This window comes from Carassius carassius, chromosome 36 (genome assembly GCF_963082965.1).
Source record: "Carassius carassius chromosome 36, fCarCar2.1, whole genome shotgun sequence".
In the NCBI taxonomy this organism is placed as follows: Eukaryota; Metazoa; Chordata; class Actinopteri; order Cypriniformes; family Cyprinidae; genus Carassius; species Carassius carassius.
This window is the reverse complement of record NC_081790.1, coordinates 6,166,872-6,185,518: the sequence shown is the minus strand read 5'-3', so window position 1 is coordinate 6,185,518 and position 18,647 is coordinate 6,166,872. Positions and strand designations below refer to the sequence as shown.

The 18,647-nt window shown below is 37.6% G+C and overlaps 2 protein-coding genes across 6 annotated transcripts in view; one reads left to right on the top strand and one right to left on the bottom strand.

Moving 5' to 3' along the window:
• The window catches only part of LOC132116998 (probable E3 ubiquitin-protein ligase HERC1), a 74,755-nt gene extending 60,597 nt beyond the window's left edge, over positions 1-14,158 (bottom strand). For all 5 annotated transcript variants that reach the window (XM_059525967.1, XM_059525970.1, XM_059525968.1 and 2 more), the window contains exons 1-7: positions 13,880-14,158; positions 7,045-8,011; positions 5,286-5,381; positions 4,970-5,155; positions 1,346-1,657; positions 787-883; positions 328-471 (exon numbers count right to left, since the gene is read on the bottom strand). In XM_059525967.1, the coding sequence (XP_059381950.1) occupies positions 328-471; positions 787-883; positions 1,346-1,657; positions 4,970-5,155; positions 5,286-5,381; positions 7,045-7,977 (1,768 nt within the window). In that variant the 5' untranslated portion in view covers positions 7,978-8,011; positions 13,880-14,158. The remainder of the gene's footprint in view (positions 1-327; positions 472-786; positions 884-1,345; positions 1,658-4,969; positions 5,156-5,285; positions 5,382-7,044; positions 8,012-13,879) is intronic.
• A 2,060-nt stretch (positions 14,159-16,218) lies between these two features.
• LOC132116657 (endothelial cell-specific molecule 1-like) lies at positions 16,219-18,177 on the top strand. Its single transcript, XM_059525520.1, has 3 exons — positions 16,219-16,712; positions 17,703-17,846; positions 17,998-18,177. Exons 1-3 carry the CDS (start codon positions 16,406-16,408, stop codon positions 18,078-18,080), a joined length of 534 nt encoding a protein of 177 aa, XP_059381503.1. The 5' UTR covers positions 16,219-16,405; the 3' UTR covers positions 18,081-18,177.
• Positions 18,178-18,647: the final 470 nt, after the last annotated feature.

The following is an 18,647-nucleotide window of genomic DNA, read 5'->3' as shown; positions in this document are numbered from 1 at the left end:
CTGTAACACAAACACAGAGTTTACACTTACAGAACTGCCTCTAACATGAATAATAGTAATTTAAGGCGAGTCAAATTCAGAGGCCGTGTTTGCACTTGTTTCAACTACTGGCTTTATATTTTGCCTTCTGAAAACACAGCTGTATTTCAAACAGGTTTGAGTTTGTCAGCAGATGTTATGTCTCACAGTGCTACAATATAGCTTTCTGATGAAAATGGAAATCAGAAATTAAATGCCGACTGATTTAAGAGGAAAATGTGGAATTCTACAGAGATAAAAAAAAAAATACTACAGAATATGGCCACTTTATATGAAACATCAGCATACCGTTGTCTCCTCCTCCAAAGGACCAGACGATTCGTCCATCTTGAGCCACAGCGATGGTGTGAGAGCTGCCACAGGCCACTTGCCCGACCCCACTGATGTCCTTCACCAGAGTGGGCAAGTTACGACTGTGACTGTCGCTGTGACCTACATGACAGGCCGACAGAGGAGAAACGAGACTGAGACACACAGGCAGAACTTCTGACACAACAGTCTGAGGGATCAGGCGTCCTGTCGACTGCCTGGCAAATGATTTCTCTATGGATTAAAGAGAGAAAACTGAGCAGTATGCACCGTGCACAGCAGTCATTCAAACTCTAAAAACAAACTCCCAGAAATCATTAGTGAATTGCATTTCACTGACAACCACGTTTCTTAGAATAGATCCTCAGACCTCAGGTGTGTGTGTGTGTGTGCTTGTGTTTAGTGATGTTGTTGGTCTGTAAGAGGAGAATGATGTACCGAGTCGACCGAAGTCGCCTTCCCCCCAGGTGTATAGCTCTCCATCATTAGTCACCGCAGCGCTGTGTCTGTATCCAGCAGACACACACACCACCACCTGCAATACACACACAGCCAACACACACACTTTAACAAATGAAATGATGAGATTTGTTAGTGTTACTGTTTCTGAAATATGAGTAGTTGTCGGAGTTTTTTATCGTTATCAGGGCATTGCTATGTGGTTACTAGGGGGATTTGATTTGCTAAGGCTTTGCTATGTGATCACAAGGCTGATCTGGTTGTTTTTTAAACTTATGTTATTGCTAGGGTGTTCTGTGGTTGCTAGTGTAGTTTCTATTGAGCTCGGGTGATGTTAAGCTGTTTCTATGGTGTTGCTATATTGTTTCTAGGGTTTTCGCATATATGCTATTCAGTAGCTAGAGTGTTTGCTAACACATTTATATGTTGTTTCTAGGTTTTCTGGGTTTGCGAAGGCAATGCAATGCAGTTGAGGGAAATGCTATAAAATTAAACACTAAACACCAAACTTCTGCATGTAGAAAACACCCTTTCTCACCTTTCCTAACAGCGGGCCTTGTATAATCTTGGGGTATTTCTGTGTGGCGCTGTTCCCGTGGCCCAGTTTGCCGTAATCTCCATCTCCCCAGCTGAACACCTCTCCCTCCGCCGTGACAGCCAGCGTGTGTCCGTCTGATCCCTTGGAAGATGACACCTTCCTCATGGTACGAGGCGGCTCCAGAACCAGCTTCTTGGGCATGGATTGGTTATTAGAGTCTCCCAGTCCCAGCCGCCCATAACTACCCTTCCCACAAGCCTTCACTGCACCATCTGCAGATACAGAGAACGTGCAGTACTGGCCTGCCTCAATCTGCAGGTGGAAAGGGAAGAGTAGTGTTTAGAGCAAAGTCAATTGAATCAACAACAGAGATGGTCTAAACTGTATCAGTGTATCAGTTTATTATGTGGCTGCTGTTATCCAAAATGCATTTCGCAATAATAATGAAAAGACAGGTCTATATTAAATAGCAGAGACTTCAGATTAGTCTTTGCACAACACATACTGTTACATTACACACACACACATATACATATATATATATATATATATACCTTGTGCATTGTTCAAATTCACTACCCTTTCGGTATGTTCAGGATGAAAACATCCACTCAATTAAACTGCTGTAAAAATGTGTCAGATTCATATTTTTTCTCAATTTTTTTTTTTGCATAAATCTGTTAATCAACTTCAGTCCTGATCGAAACTACCGTATTTTCCGGACTATAAGTCGCACTTTTTTTTCATAGTTTGGCTGGTCCTGCAACTTAAAGTCAGGTGCGACTTATTTATCAAAATCAATCTGACATGAACCGAGAGAAATGAACCAAGATAAATTAACCAATAGAAAACATTACCATCTACAGCCGCGAGAGGGCGCTCTATGCTGCTCAGTGCTCCTGTAGTCTACACTGAAGACATCGAGCGCCCTCTCGTGGCTATAGACGGTAATGTTTTCTCTCGGTTCTTGGTTCTAAATAAATGCGACTTATAGTCCAGTGGGACTTATATATGTTTTTTCTCTCATCATGATGCATTTTTGGACTGATGCGACTTATAGTCTGAAAAATACGGTACCAAATGTTTTTTTTTTTTTTAAATCCAAGATTTTAACTCTTTAATTGTCAAGTTCATAAATGATGTCACTGATTTGGGGGAAAAACACACAAAATGACTTATTTTCAATATAAAAGTAATTGTGGCTGGATATTTTTTTTTTACTTTTTATAACAGTCTTGGGCATGTCAAAATTAGTAGCAACATTGGCTTTGATGCATTTTTAGCTTTTGTGCAGCATTAGATTTAAATTTTTTCTCCCTAATTTGTTGTTGGTGGCTGTTTTTGACCCATTGACTTCCATTATAACGACATTTTTTGATTGCAAAGCCGTGACACCATATAATCATGCATTCTTGATTGTTTGTGGTTTTCCCTTTTGGGAAGAGGTAAAATTTGTTATTTTTACAGTTGATCACTAGGTGGGACCATTAACCCTTTAGATAGGCCTGTGCAAAAAAAGGCATACCGTATTTTCCGGACTATAAGTCGCACTATTTTTCATAGTTTGGCTGGTCCTAAGACTTATAGTCAGGTGCGACTTATTTATCAAAATTAATTTGACAAGAGAAATGAACTAAGAGAAATACATAGAAAACATTACCGTCTCTAGCCGCGAGAGGGCGCTCTATGCTGCTCAGTGCTCCTGTAGTCTACACTTAAAACACAGAGCGCCCTCTTGCGGCTGTAGATGGTAATGTTTTCTCTTGGTTCTTGGTTCTAAATAAATGCGACTTATAGTCCAGTGCGACTTATATATGTTTTTTTCCTCGTCATGACGTATTTTTGGACTGACGCGACTTATACTCAGGGGCGACTTATAGTCCGAAAAAATATGGTAGTTTCTGGCTTGTATATGGAGTTATATGGAGTATAACAGCAAATTATAGTGTTTGTGTGTGTGTGAGATTCTTGATTGTTGGTGGTTTTTCCTGTTGGGAAGAGGTAACGTTTGTTTTTTACAGTTGATCACTAGGTGGGATCGTTAACCCTTTAGATAGGCATGTGCAAAAAAAGGCTTAGTTTCTGGCTTGTATATGGAGTTAAATGTATATAACTCCATATACAAGCCAGAAACTAAGCCTTTTTTTGCACAAGCCTATCTAAAGGGTTAATAATCCCACCTAGTGATCAACTGTAAAAATAAAAAATTTTACCTCTTCCCAAAAGGGAAAATATATAATTTTTTGTGTTTTTTTCCCAAATCAGTGACATCATTTATGAACTTGGTAATTAAAGAGTTAAAATCTTAGATTTTTTTTTTAACATTTGGTAGTTTTGATCAGGACTGAGGTTGATTAATAGATTTATGCAAAAAAATGTGAAAAAAATATTTATCTGATACATTTTTACAGCACTTTAATTTAGTGGATGTTATCATCCACGAGCATAACGAAAGGATAGTGAATTTGCCCAGAGTGTACCATTAAGTTTTTGAAAAATTTCAAATGATTTTCCCAAAATATGGGTCAAAATAAGATTTGTCACCAAAAATCATTCCATTAGCTCAAACACAGAGAAAGTCGTGTCCAAAATAATACTCAACTTTACCCCTAGTGGACGAAAACGTCCCCAATAACGCATAAGGGATATAGATAATATATATATATATATATAAACAAACAAACCTATTTCCTTTCCTATTGGGGAAGTCGTGGCCTAATGGTCAGAGAGTCGGACTCCCAATCGAAAGGTTGTGAGTTCGAGTCCCGGGCCGGCAGGAATTGTGGGTGGGGGGAGTGCATGTACAGTTCTCTCTCCACCCTCAATACCACGACTTAGGTGCCCTTGAGCAAGGCATCGAACCCCCAACTGCTCCCCGGGCGCCGCAGCATAAATGGCTGCCCACTGCTCCGGGTGTGTGCTCACAGTGTGTGTGTTCACTGCTCTGTGTTTGTGCATTTCGGATGGGTTAAATGCAGAGCACAAATTCTGAGTATGGGTTACCATACTTGGCAGAATGTCACTTCACTTCCTTTCAAATTAGAAAAAAATATACCCTTATATTTTCACATTTCAATATGCATATTTAATTAAATAAATACATTTACAGATCCCTCCCCTTTTTCTCCTTATCACTTCTGGTCACCTCTTAAAGGTGTAAATAAATACATAAATATGTTTAAATTGAAATACAACCAAAAATAAATAAATAAAGCAAATATGACAATATATTTTAATATCCATATTTAATTTTACTCTCTATATATTTGGCCCTATATGATGATCTCATGCAGCTAACAATGTAATTTACATATATTTAGTTTTTTCTGTCATACAGGAAAGTGAAACCAAAGTCCTCCATAATTTGAAAAATTGCAGTGCTATCCAGTTTTGTCCATCTAATATGAATAAGCTTACAGACCAGACAGAAAAGGGGGACCTTGTAACTAAAAGCTCTGTTGTCAACTGTCAAATGGAGTGTTGCGATCTCTCTCATTACATTTTTCTTGGAGAGATCAGTCTCCTCCTCCACATGCTGTTTCTGTTGGAACTAATTATAGCTTCACGACGGCTTCCAGTTATTTGGATTTTCAATAGTCTTGAGTAACATAAACCCACACAAACCATTTGTGCATCGCTGAAGCCCTGAGCCAGTTTGGGCTGTAAAATCTTCTCCAGCGTTCCCTCGGCGAGCTGATGGCTGCTGTTGCTGCCCCACACGTACACCACGACAGCATCATTCTCCAAGCCGGAGGAAGAGGAAGACCCCGCGCTGCATGAGCACAGGCAGTTAGAGGCCAGGGTGCAGATCTACAACACACACACAAATGTAGATTAAAGATTTGCTTATCAAATAAGAGTCATAGAAGACAAAGCCTGGCAATTTTTTCTTAACACTGTATATTTCAGAACACTTGTAGGTTTATTTGCACAAACACACCTCTTCAAAGAGGCAAAGAGCAACATGTGAGAGGCTACAGAGTCCATCTGCATCTTTCTTCAGCACCTGAGTATTGACGGATTCACCACGAACAGCCTGGAACAACAACAAATTAAAACCTATAATACTAGCAGCTGCAATATATATGGCTAATTGAAGTATGGTAGAACCAATACAATTAGTAGCATTCTTACTGTACACCACTGAGACATCTATGTGATTACATTTTTATTCATTGTGCCTAACCATGTCCAATTTTTTTTTTAATGATGTACAGCTGAGTAAAACAGATTATTAAAAAAATACAAATAAAAAAATAAATGTAGGGTAGGGGCTTGTTTCTATCAATTGGTTGTTGAATGAAAGATTAAAGGAACAGTACACCCAAAAAATGAAAATTTGGTTAATCTTTTAATCACCCTTATGTCATTCCAAATCTGAATATATTTCTTTCTTATGTCGAATACAAAGAGAAGATACTTTGAAGAATTTAAGAACGAAACAGCTGTTGGTCCCCATTGACTTCCATAGTAGGGAAATAAATACTATAGAAGTCAATGGGAACCATCAACTGTTTGATTACCATAATTCTTCAAAATATTTTCTTTTATGTTTAACATTTTGGAATGAACATGAGGGTGAGTAAATGATGACAATTTTCATTTTTGGGTGAACTATCCCTTTAAGAATTACGAGGTCAGAACAAATTGGAAAATAAATGAAACATATGCACAAATAAACAGTTCACAATCAGATTAATACCATGCACTAAGAAATGAATAGGGTAAATATATTGCTTGGAATAGGACGCAATGTGTTCCAAATAATGGACTCTTTCCAAGAAAATCTTGGTAATGGCTGGTTAATATGATTTTAAAATAAAAGCATGCATTTATGTTTTTTAATTTGTTAAAACCGATTAAATTATATGAACCCAAAGTTAAATGGCAACTCTAGTCACTTCCTTAATTGATTAAAACAAAATATGCCTAGAGAAATTAAAATGTACAGTAGGAATTTTTTGGAAAAAGTGACCTGAATGCCAAAGTTGGTTAAAACACAACATTCAAATCATTATTTGTCTATTGATTAGCAATATCCAGTTGCCCAGGTGACATTATCATGAAAGGAAATGTATTTATTATTTTTTTATTGAAGATAGTCTCTGGCTTCATCTCATAACGTTCTTAACCAGCTAGTGGTCCAGAGAACGAATTAACCTTCAACTCAGGAGTGGAAAAATCTTTATCCAAACAGTTCCTTTAGTACAGGGAACAAGTTCTGCTGAACTTCAAGCACTAAAGTAGACATGAAGTAGACATATTTCCCATTGATTAAGACGTGAATAAATTGGAGCATGGCACATGGCAGGTCTGGTGTGGCTCCGGCGGCTTTCAGATCTGGGTAGATGGCCAAAAGCTCCCGGTCAATTGAAAGCCACAATATTAGTTAGAGCAAGGAGATATATGTTTAAATCATTCCTGCCCTCCATGAGAGGAATACAGAATAATGGTAAACTACTGTATGGCAGTAATGTATTAGCAGTAGCTATTAGCAACAACAATTTGCTTTAAGTGCTGAGGGTGGGATGAATAAATGAAGGAAAGTGTTAGCCTTGCCTCAGCACCGTAACTCTATACCCAATTGTGTTTGAAAGAGGCACAGCTTTCTATATTAGAGCCCATTAGTTTTAATGTATATTACTTCACTCATGCTATTAGCATGACCGCTAGGTCAGCCACATAGTGCAAGAACACACCATGTGCTGGCGCATCTGTTGCAGGGTTTGATGGATCAGATCGTAACCCACTCCAACTGTTTTAGACGTGGTAGAGGAAGCGGAGGCAGCCAGCGCCACCTCCACCCACTCCAGAAGGAAGCGCAAGGATCCTCTTTGTAAGGCTAACGAGAGGAGGAGCTCCAGGGATAGCCTGCGACCTGCCCGATCCGCCCCGGATCCGCTGACCGCCGTCTTCTTTAGAAAGTCTCCAACTTGCGTAAGACAGTCAAGCCCCACTGTTGGGATCTTGTTCTCGTTGGCCAAGGAAAGAGGTGGCAGGGCGGCCAGGACTGAAGACGCGGTTGCCAGCACCTCGTTGCACAGTGCTACGTCTGGTGGGTTCTCAAGAAGCCCACGTTGCCAACTCTGCCTCAGTAGGGCAAAAAGGAGACTCAACCCAGTCCGGACTCCCATTTCAATGAGAACATCTGTGCCCGACTTTGAACGGGAACTGCCTGCTGGCCAAGGCTCAGACACTGACTCTAGAGCACCCCCTTCTGCACTGGTGGATGATGGCTGGGGAGGCAGCGGTGCTCGGAATCGGTCATGATACTTGCTATGGAGGGCGTAGAACACCCTCTGGAGGACCATCAGTCTGTGGTGCAGGGATAGAGCAAAGGGGGTCTTCGCCACCATGCGGTGGGCAAGGCATCGCTGACTGTGGAGCATAGCGGACAGATATTCCTCCTTCTCCTCCTCAGTGCTGGATTCGTACTGGAAGTCAGGCAAGCGTGGACCCATTAGGTCCTGCACTGGTTGGGCCAAGCCCACAACCTCCTTGTTGTAAACCAGTTTTGCATAGAGAGCTGCCGCTCCTTTACGTGTGGCTGTCTGAACGCTGTCCTCCGCCGCCCAGGAGCTGTTCAGGTGCTCGTGCCACTTGAGCATCATGTGGGTCTGAGAAGGCACCATCACTGTACATTATTCACATGCAAGAGGCACATAGCTGGAAAAGAGAAAAAAAGAAAAAGAAAATTAAAAATACAGTTCAAGACCTAGCAAAGACATCAGTTTCAATAGCCATATTGCCATATTTCAATAACCATATTGACCAACAGGAACCTGCTGGGTTTGAAAGTGACTTGTGTGTGAGAGGTGCTTTATGCATCACTATGCTACTGACAATAGACTTCTGTGTTTATAAAAAAATAGAACATATTTTAGCATTTTGCCACTTGGGTAATTACATATTCTACGTTCATGGAGCTCTTGTAAGCCCTAAGTCTGCGAAAGTGGTTGATTTAAAGGGATAGTTCACCCAAAAATGAAAATTCTGTTATTAATTACTCTCATGTTGTTCCAAACTCATAAGACCGTTGTTCATCTTTGAAACACAAATTAAGATATTTTAAATGAAATCCGAGAGCTTTCTGACCCTGCTTAGACAGCAACAAAACTACCACTTTCAAGCCCCAGAAAAGTAGTAAGGACATCATTAAAACAGTCCAAGTGACATCTTGTGCATTCAGGAGAGTACCACGACGCATGCGTGTGGCGTTACTGATCCAGGAGGCGGCTTTCTGAGGTACAACCTGGATGCACTGCGCTTTGTTTACACACAGAGGAATCCAAACACATGCATTGTAGTGCTCTTATGAACATGCAACAATTAAGGTTGAACCACTGATGTCAAATTGACTATTTTATCGATGTCCTTACTACTTTTCTGGTGCATGAAATTGGTAGTTTAGTTTCTGTCTAAGCAGGGCCAGAAAGCTCTCGGATTTAATTTAAAATATCTTAATTTTTGTTTCAAAGATGAACAAAGGTCTTATGGGTTTGGAATGACATGATGGTGAGTAATTAAAGACAGAATTTTCATTTTGGGGTGAACTATCCCTTTAATAAATACATTTAATTTTAATTAATTTGAATAAAAAAATTAATAAATACATTTAAATTGATGATTTAATCTAAATGTATAAATAAAATTAGAAAATAATTTAATCAATAGGCACCACAATTGCTGACCTCTGAGATGCCTCATTGTTACTTAATAATAAGGAAGCATTACACATATCCAGTCAAGTTTCTAGGCAGCTAAATAGATTTTGGAGCAGAGCTTATGTCTGGCATTTTAAAGTTTTGTTTGTTATGGTGCATATTGCAATTCCATTGGAAAATATGGACATGTCACCCATGATATTCAAATTATTATTTGACCAATATGTGTATAACAATGGTTCATTCTTAAATTACTATTATATTTGGTCCCTCTAAATCCAGAATGTGATTACATCCTTGTCAGAAACGTACTACAAACAGCTCTCCTCCAAAAACAGACGTACACTCCTCAAGGGTCTTCCTGAAGGAAATTTTTTAACAGTCTGCGCTTGTTTTCCCCAGTCAGGATGTAAGAAATGTACCAGAAACCATGTGTAGAAGTAAATCAAGGTCATTTTCCTGAGGCACGCTCTGATTAAACATGAAGAACACATTATTGTCACATTATGCACAGCTTACTTACGCTGATGACAACAATAGTCATGCACTACAGATAAACAGCGAATCACTTGGCCCTTACATCATTGTGACTCATTAATCAGAAGGTTTAGACTTCACCCTAATCTAGTTAGTATCTCTAAAACTGATTACAGACTCCAGCGGCTGTAACTAGCCTACAAATAACCTAATGACAGATGCTGTAAAGATGAAAACAGCCTGACAACTCCCAGGGTTCACCTTTCTGGGTCTCTTTCCAACCTCAGAGACAGTTAGCTTTCATCTGAAGATGTAACAACGAAAATCTCCATTTGTTTTCAGAACTGTGACATTTTAAAAACCTCAGTTTGAGTATGCGACGCATTAGTTCAAACTCTAACCTGTAAGCTCCAAAGAAATCGGAGACATTTAATTATTCCAGCATTGAATTTTTTATGGCTATGCAAGTAAGTAATGCAAGTTTTACACAGTAATAGTATTACTATGTTTATTACTATTACTAATAATTAGATTTTTTTAGCGACGGTATTCTGTTTCTCTCCGCGAGCAATAGTGCAGGTGATGATATATCTGTGGCAGGTCAGCTATTTGACACTCCAGTGTATTTATGTTGCTAGTGACTTGGAGATGTTGTTCTACTGTCTGACCTCCGCTGAGAAATGAACCCAAAAAAATAAATACATATATAAATTTGTGTGTTCCAGAACACACCCATCGACTGCATAACCGCCACGGACCAATGGTATCTCAAAGGTGTTTAGAAGCCAAAACCAACTCCCCCTGAAAGTTCGCTTTGTTGAGCTGTTTCGAACTGCCCAAACTAACTCGAAACAAACTTTGTTTCGGCCTGATTTTGTTTGAAATGACGTCATATCAGTTCATTCTTCGATTACTACTGAAGTATATCGGGGCCTTAAAAGATTCTGAAAATTCAGCTTTGCCATCACAATAATACATTTTATATATTAAAATAGAAAACAGTTATTTTAAATTGTAATAATATTTCACAATAACACTGATTTATTTTTGATCAAACTGTACTATATTCACATCTTTTCCAATGCTCTAAAGAGGTTTTATTTCCATTTTTGATTATAAAAAGAGGAAACAAAGAAACTCCAGTGGTTAGGATGAGAGACATACTCATGAGTCATGATATTATATTTCAGTCTCGGAAAAATATGATAAGCTAAAATATGAATATGAAACCTTCCTTTATTATATCTGGAAATCAGTAGCCATTCAATCAGTAATGATTGACATGATGAATCCAACACTTGCACAGCAGTATGATCTAAACTGAAAAAATCCAGGACTAAAACCTTGAATGAACCAGACACCATCAGCCTGGGAATTAAGCAACGTGAACGCCTGCCTCCGTTTCTCTCACGTCAGTGAACCTGGTGGCCTTCTCGTCACTTCGAGCAAGTTACCACCACCTCCCGCCGGGCAACATGACCCAGCACTTCCACGTCCGAGTCTTATACCCCGGAATTTATTACACCCGACAGCCTCTAGGGTTTCACTAGGTGTAAAAATAAAAAGGATGCTTCTCAAAGCTGCTTCACAGTTATGTGGGAAGTGGTGTGGGACCGACTGTCACATTCCCAGGAACTCTGACTAATAACCATGACAATAACAAGTCCTTAATGTGGCGGACTGTTTAAAGAGATCCTGAGCTTATACTCTGAGGTGTTTACCACTTTACAACAGACATACTGGTGTAAATATAGACAATCTTCAGTTACACGTTACTATTAATGATGGGGAAGAGGTAGTTATGCACCCAAATAGTGCTTTTAGAGCACATTTAGAAATAGATCAGACAACATACAGTTTTAAACTAGTGTTGATCTGATAGCTGTTGGGTGTTCTTTTCAAATTGAACTAGAGGACAGAATAATGGCTGGGTTATTCCCGCCAAGAAGTTCAGATGTGTTGGATATATTCATTCAAATTTTGTGAAAAATCGTGAAATATCACTGCCCATCCTGTTAGACTTTTGTGAAATCGCTTTAAGCTTAATAACATTATGCTACAGGAAGTGATGCCATTTTAGGTGGGAAAACAACAGCACCGACATCAATAACCACTAGCAATAGATTTTATATTTTGTATGTGCTGTTACCATGTTTGTTTAACTTTATAACATTCAATCCAATCAAGTTTGATAAAATAACACTATGATCAAATCAAGAATTCAAAAGATGGTTAAAAATACCCACGTTAACCATTAATAATATCAAAATTAAATATTAAAATAGACACCCTTGTGCAAGCCTAATCTCAATGCTTTACCAATTTGAGCATCCTGTTAATGTCTGTGTGTACATAATCACATCTTACCAAAGCATTATTATGAAAGTAGGCTACATCTTTTAATGGAAATACTTGCTTAAATTACAACACAGGCATTGTATTGTTTAATCTTTTTACAGCGTTTAAAAGAGTGCTGTATTACAACAATGAAGCATTAAAAATTGGGACTGTCTCTTTTGCCTTAATAGTAATAATTCCTGATATGTTTGGAACCACAGTGTCATTCCCAACCACAGAGGTGAGGGACTGAGCTTGAATCAATCAGACAAACATAAAGCTGTCCAGACAAGATTTTCCATTGCCAAGTGCTATTGCTGTTGACCTTCTGATGAAGTGAGACTAAAGTGGATTCAGTTCAGCTATTCAGAATGGTCTGAGGGAGGTGATAGTCTGAACACCTGACTGCGACAACTAAAACTTACTTCCAGTCTGATCACATTTCAGACAGAGGCCATCAACACATAGCGGGACACCAAGATTTCAATGCACAACTACAAAGCTGAGCTTTGAGGCTTTTGTTGAATACGAGTGCAAAATGTCTCCTGAACACTGTATAAACATTAAAGGTTTTGAGAAACTTAATAATTATTTTATTAAACCTAAAATAATCATTCATTTTAGCCTAAGTAACCGTCAGTACTCTTCTGGAGAAACCTGATGGTAAAGTTCTGTCATCAGTTACTCACCTTTATATCATTCCAAACCTTTAACTTTTTGCTTTCTTCAGTGAAATGCAAACTAATATTTTGCAGAAGCCAATATAATGAATGTCAATGAGGACTCAAGCGGTCAAGGTAAAAAAAAATGACAAAGAAGGGAGCATAAACTACTTCATATGACTTGTGAATTATATTCCAAATCTACCATGTGATTGTTTTGTTTGGAAACAGGACATTTACACTGATGTAGGGTAACCATACGTCCTCTTTTTCATGGACATGTCCTACCCGGGATTTTTTAAATAAAATAAATGCATAATAAAATATGCATTGGTATGACTGTTCTCTGTAGGTATCACCTTCTCGCATGCAGCGATTAGTCGATTATGTATAAGGCCTGCTTTCTATTGGTCAAACTTCTTTTCAGTCATGACTTTAAGCAAGTATGAAAACAACAACAAGAAAAAAAAAAAAAGACAAAACCTGGACAATTTAGGCAGTTTAGAAAACCCGCCCAGAACAAGTGGAAGTATGGTCACCCATAGCTTACAAACATTCAAAAAATTATAGCATGTTTAATTTCCACAAATTCTACAAGACATGCAAGAACCAATGATGTTTGACTTCACTGGCATCATACTTGAGGCAGAATATTTTGATATATTTAAGTTTGTAAATGTGTATTGTTGCAGGTTTGCAGCGATATTAGTTTGAGTGAATAATAACAGCATTATAATTTGGGGTGAGCTGTCCCTTTAAAATGCCTTGCTCGAAGAAACAATGGTGATGGTTCATGGGTCACCTGTTCTCTGCGGAAAAGACCATCCTAGACCAGCATGAATTTCCATAGTTTGTTGCTTGTCTATCTGCTTAACTACAGCAGAAAGCATTTTTTAACCAGCATGGTCCTTCCAATGAAGTTGGTTGACCAACGGAGGCTTTGTTAGGGGTAAAAACAGTACAGACATCCATCCCAGCAAATAAAACTACACGTCCTGGTCTTTTCAACAGGGTTGAAGGGTTTGAACACACCATCTATAACCAATACAACACATCACCCCCAAAAAACTGCTATTTGTTCAGCGTGATGGACCAGAAAACATCAGATATGATCTGTCAAACAACCCACCATGCATCTAAACCCCGCTCTATGATAAATACAGCATTATGCAAAATGTAACCACAATAAGATGAGCTACCAGAGCAACATGCATGAACTGTCACTTAAGAACGACTTACATTGTTGCATCAGCTGGGACTCAGCAACAGTGATAGATACAAAAATAGCTGACATATGATGACGAGCTCAACTGTTTAACGAACTATTAAACCACATCAGTTGCGACAGATACGACAATTCATCAGATGTCAAAGACAGTTTATATAATGCTTACCAAACGATCCGATCTCCCGTCTTCCTTCTGTCATTCACGCCCAGCAGATCAACTGCCCCCTGCAAGGCTCTTTAAACCTGCTGCCTAACGTTACCAGAAAGGACGTCAATCCTGCGCTTTATTGTGAACCATATCCTGTATTTACCTTCACAAGCACACAATTTTGAATGAAATATAACTAAACGGCACCTGGTAAAGAGGAGTTACGCAATGCGAGTACGCTTAATCTCGCGCTGAGGGTGTTTATAGTAGGGTAGGTTGCCGCTCTGCGAGCTGGTGCCATGAAAGATAGCGTTTCTATCTATCTAAGATTCGTTTTCGGGAATGCGCGTGCAGCGGTGGACTTTACGCATACGGCGTAGTGTCATGACGTCATGACGTTTATATCATAAGCGCCCGTTATGTCTAGCTTTTGTTTATGACACGTTATTTACCATTACTGTATTTAATATGTAAATATTTATATAATTATTATTCATTATAATTCTTATTTTAAATATTCATGTCGTTTTTAAAGGCTTTTGCATGTCTTTCAGATTTTTGTTTTGTCTAATGCGACCCGAATTATCCACACACACACACACACACACACACACACACACACACACACACACACACAAAATACAAACAATAAATAAATAAATATACTGAGGCCTTTTTAAAGTATATAATAGTGACATGAAATGTGACAATTCACTCTCCTGCCGTTGTTTAATGGCAACAGCGCCATCTAGTGCTGGATAATCTGCATTGCAGCCCCCGGACGTATGACGCTTGTGTTCTTTTCCAATATAGCTTATTTTATGGAGACTCTTTTTCCGGAAAGGGTATTTAAAGAGTTTGACTTTCAAGATATATATTATACAGATGTGTCATTAATATTTAGTTGAATGTTTATTTGTATACTTAATAAAATGTCATAAAATTAGACTATTTCATGACGACATTTTCAACCAGGTCAATGTTTTAATAACATTTACATTTCTGAAATCATCATAAATGGTATCTTGATGTCAAATTAAGAAAAAATATTGCAGAGAGCCAGATTATTTTATAAAGTTCAGTTTTTCAACCCCATCAGCTAAAATGGGCCACGTTATGACTTTGAAGAAATATTTCAATGTTTTCTTTTTTTTTTAATGTTCAGGTAACATTAAAATAATTAAAATGGAAGCTTGGACATATTGTATTTACATTGTATGAATCCATTAATGTAAGACACTCATCCTGTTATTACAATATATCAAATTAGAAATAAATAAATTGTATAATGATAGCTTTTGATAGCTTTGCTGTTTGTTGTGCATATATATATATATATATATATATGTATATATATATATATATATATATATATATATATATATATATATACAGTATATATATACAGTAGGCTATATATATATATATATATATATATATATATATACGCGTGTGTGTGTGAGAGAGAGAGAGTATATTTGACATTTGATTAAATCAGTCAAAATTTTTGATCAGTAAGATTTTTTATGTTTTTTTAGAGAATGTTCTTCTTAAGCTATTATTTGATCCGAAATGCAGCAAAAGCAGTAATATTGTGAAAAAAATGTTTTACTATTTAAAATAACTGCTTTCTATTTGAATATATTTTAAAATGTAATTTATTCCTGTGTTCAAAGTGATTTTTTTTGCATCATTACTCCAGTTTTCAGAGTCACTATCCTTCAGAAATCATTCTAATATGCAAATGTGCTGTTCAAGAAACATTTTATTATTATTATTATTATTTTATTAGCTTGGGGAGTCAAATTATTTTTTTATTTTTTTTTTTTTATTTTTTTTTTATTTTATTTTTTTTTTTGGGGGGGGGGGGTTAATATAAGTTAGTTTTGCTATACTTTGGATCAAATAAATGCAGGCCTGGTGAGCTGAAGAGACATTTTAAAATCATTAAAAGTATACTGTTCAAAAACTTTTGACACACACACACACACAAATCACACACACACACACACACACATATGCCTTGTCCTCATAAATGAAACAGATTATTGAAGAAGTGTTACCTGCCTTTTCTTTGTAATTATTTGTGAAATTTGTGACATTTCTGTGTGCAAACTGTTTCACCAAACTGTTTACTGTAAATCAAGTCACAGAAGAAGAATCTTTTTTTGCTACCAAAAACATCTCGTCATGCACGTTCACGTCAGGAACAAGGAGCCCTGGGGGTCACGAGGGTCATCTTGAAAAACCTTCAAACAAACAAACAACTCCAGACTTCAGTGATGACATCAATTCCTGGATGGCAGCACGGCTCTAATTCCACTTCCACGCCGGATTTCTAAAACAGGGAAGGGGGAGGCTGGCAAATAGACAACAACACCGGATTGAGGAAACTGACGAGGGCATACTATGTGCAAAACAAACTTGTTTAAAGCTGACAGTCATGCAGCCCGAGCCATTTGACTCACTGTAGAGGACAGCTCCTCCTCAGCGCACTAGACCCGAGGACAGCATCCAGCGTGGTGTTCGCTAGCACTTCAAGACATGCGTTTGTACGCGATCCCGGTGTTGTTGCTGATGGTGCTCGGAGACGCTGACGCGTGGGGTCCCTCTGGTAAATACGCCGTCAGCTGCCCGGATAAATGCAACCCCGCGCGGTGCGGCTCGACGCAGCGCTGCAGGCGCACGGTGCTGGATGACTGCGGATGCTGCCAGCTCTGCGCCGCGGGACGGGGAGAGCACTGCTACCGCACCGTGTCCGGGATGCACGGCGTCAAGTGCGGACCGGGACTCTTCTGCGACTTCTACAAGGATGAAGATGATTATGGAGATGAATATGGCATCTGCAAAGGTACGGGCTGATGGGTGCACCTGCTCGGGCAGATGGGATTGTGGGGGGATTGTCATTCAACGGATTCATTGATTTTGCAACCAGTTATTTCTTAATTATAAACTGCAACTTTCAGAGCAAAATATCATTTAAAATACTTAAATCAATTAAAAATATTTACATAGATTTTTTTTTGTGTAGGCCTATTACTTACTTTCTTTACTTTCGTTACCAAAAAGACGAATTGCTTTATTTCTTTATCTTTATATTCGCACTATTTATTAATTAATTATATCCTAATTATGGGCATATATTATATATGTGAGGATTTAAAAATGTAAAAAAACGTATTAATGGATTTCTAATTTAATCTTGACATAAAAATAATATCTTTTAAAAAATGTATAATATTTAATACATAAAATAAGAAATTAAAAGTATTGCTTTCCACCAAAATTTTAGACCTGTAACGTTATGTATCTTGAAAATCACACAATGCAGCCTTCATAAATTATAAAAACCATAAATATAGAATTCAAAGCGAGTTGTGTACAAGAGAATGTGTATGCAAAATAAATAAATAAATAAATGAAGATTTTATATTTATGATGCCCTTATACAAATTAAATATCCTATAGATTTCAAATTAGATTTAAAAAAAAAAAAGTAAAACAAAGTGACAATCAACAAAAGTGACAGTCAAAAGAGATGTGAAAAGAAAAAAAAACATTATATATAGAAATGAGGGCCCCTAAATTATTACTTAAAGTATTATGTAAGAACAATGTGAGTTGATGAAAGAACACTCATTGCTTTGTATTGGTAAAACACACTCCTTCCACATTGAGTCTTACCCCAAGTAGCCATAAGTGAGCCTTCTGATCCTTTTACACAAACACTGGATCAGCAATAGAAGTAAATATATTCAAAAAGAGTCTTTGTTAATGACAAGTGGTACAGATCCTGTAATGGTTAAATCAGCTCTAACATGTTTGTGTTTTCTCTTATCAGACTGCATGTACGGAACATATGGCATGGAATGTCGGAAAACATGCAACTGTAAAGCAGGTGGATTGTGTGACAGGGAAACAGGCGCTTGTCTCTCCTTTAAATTCTTGGCTAAAATGGCCATGCTGAAATCTCATTCAAGTGAAGGTGAGTTTACAGTTTATTAAAGCACATAAAATAATTTATTTTTGAATTAAAAAAAATAAAAATAAAAATATTTAAAACTCTTCCTTTGATATAAAGTGACATTATTTAGGATATTAATTTTATTTATTTTTTTATTCTTATTGTATGACAGGTAATGGTGTGGGCTCAGGCGACGGAAACACTGAAACCAGCAGCAATCGTTCTTCTGCTCGCAATTTTCTCACCCCTCGCTGACAGCAACTCTCTTTCTTCAGTTTAGTCAGTGTACATGTAGCATTATAAATTAAAGGACCAAATGGATATATTTTAATATGTTTAAAAGGGTCAAAGACCTTTTTACAGATGTGTATGCCAGTTATGTCTTTATTCCAAAGCATGTCTACATGAATCACATGCACACAAATAAACATGCAAATATCCAGTAGAGTTTGAAATCCAAATAATAGTGTTCCCGCAGGGGCTCATTATGCTGAAACTGAGATGTCAACACTGAATGAACACACACAAACACTTTTACATTATGAATGCATTACAATCAAATCGTATTTAATGAGATGCATATTCTTAGATTATATACCAGACTCAATTCCAATTCTGATCAGCATTAGCGTCGAAGTTCAGTGATAGGACATCTGTAATGCTAAACAGTGATGTTTTTCATGTGTGTGGTATATTAAGGCCAAGGAGATTATTATAAATTATGTACTGTATATCCTTCTAATCTGTGTGTAAATTATTATCTGTATCTTTGCTTTCAAACCCTCTTGAAAGAGATAATATGAATTCTTACTGCTTTATGTA

Bases quoted from the DNA above. Each gene is read 5' to 3' on its own strand.
- LOC132116657 (XM_059525520.1), top strand. From the start codon at position 16,406: ATGCGTTTGTACGCGATCCCGGTGTTGTTGCTGATGGTGCTCGGAGAC. The intron at 16,713-17,702 runs GTACGGGCTGAT...TTCTCTTATCAG, and splicing joins TGAATATGGCATCTGCAAAG to ACTGCATGTACGGAACATAT. The intron at 17,847-17,997 runs GTGAGTTTACAG...ATTGTATGACAG, and splicing joins GAAATCTCATTCAAGTGAAG to GTAATGGTGTGGGCTCAGGC.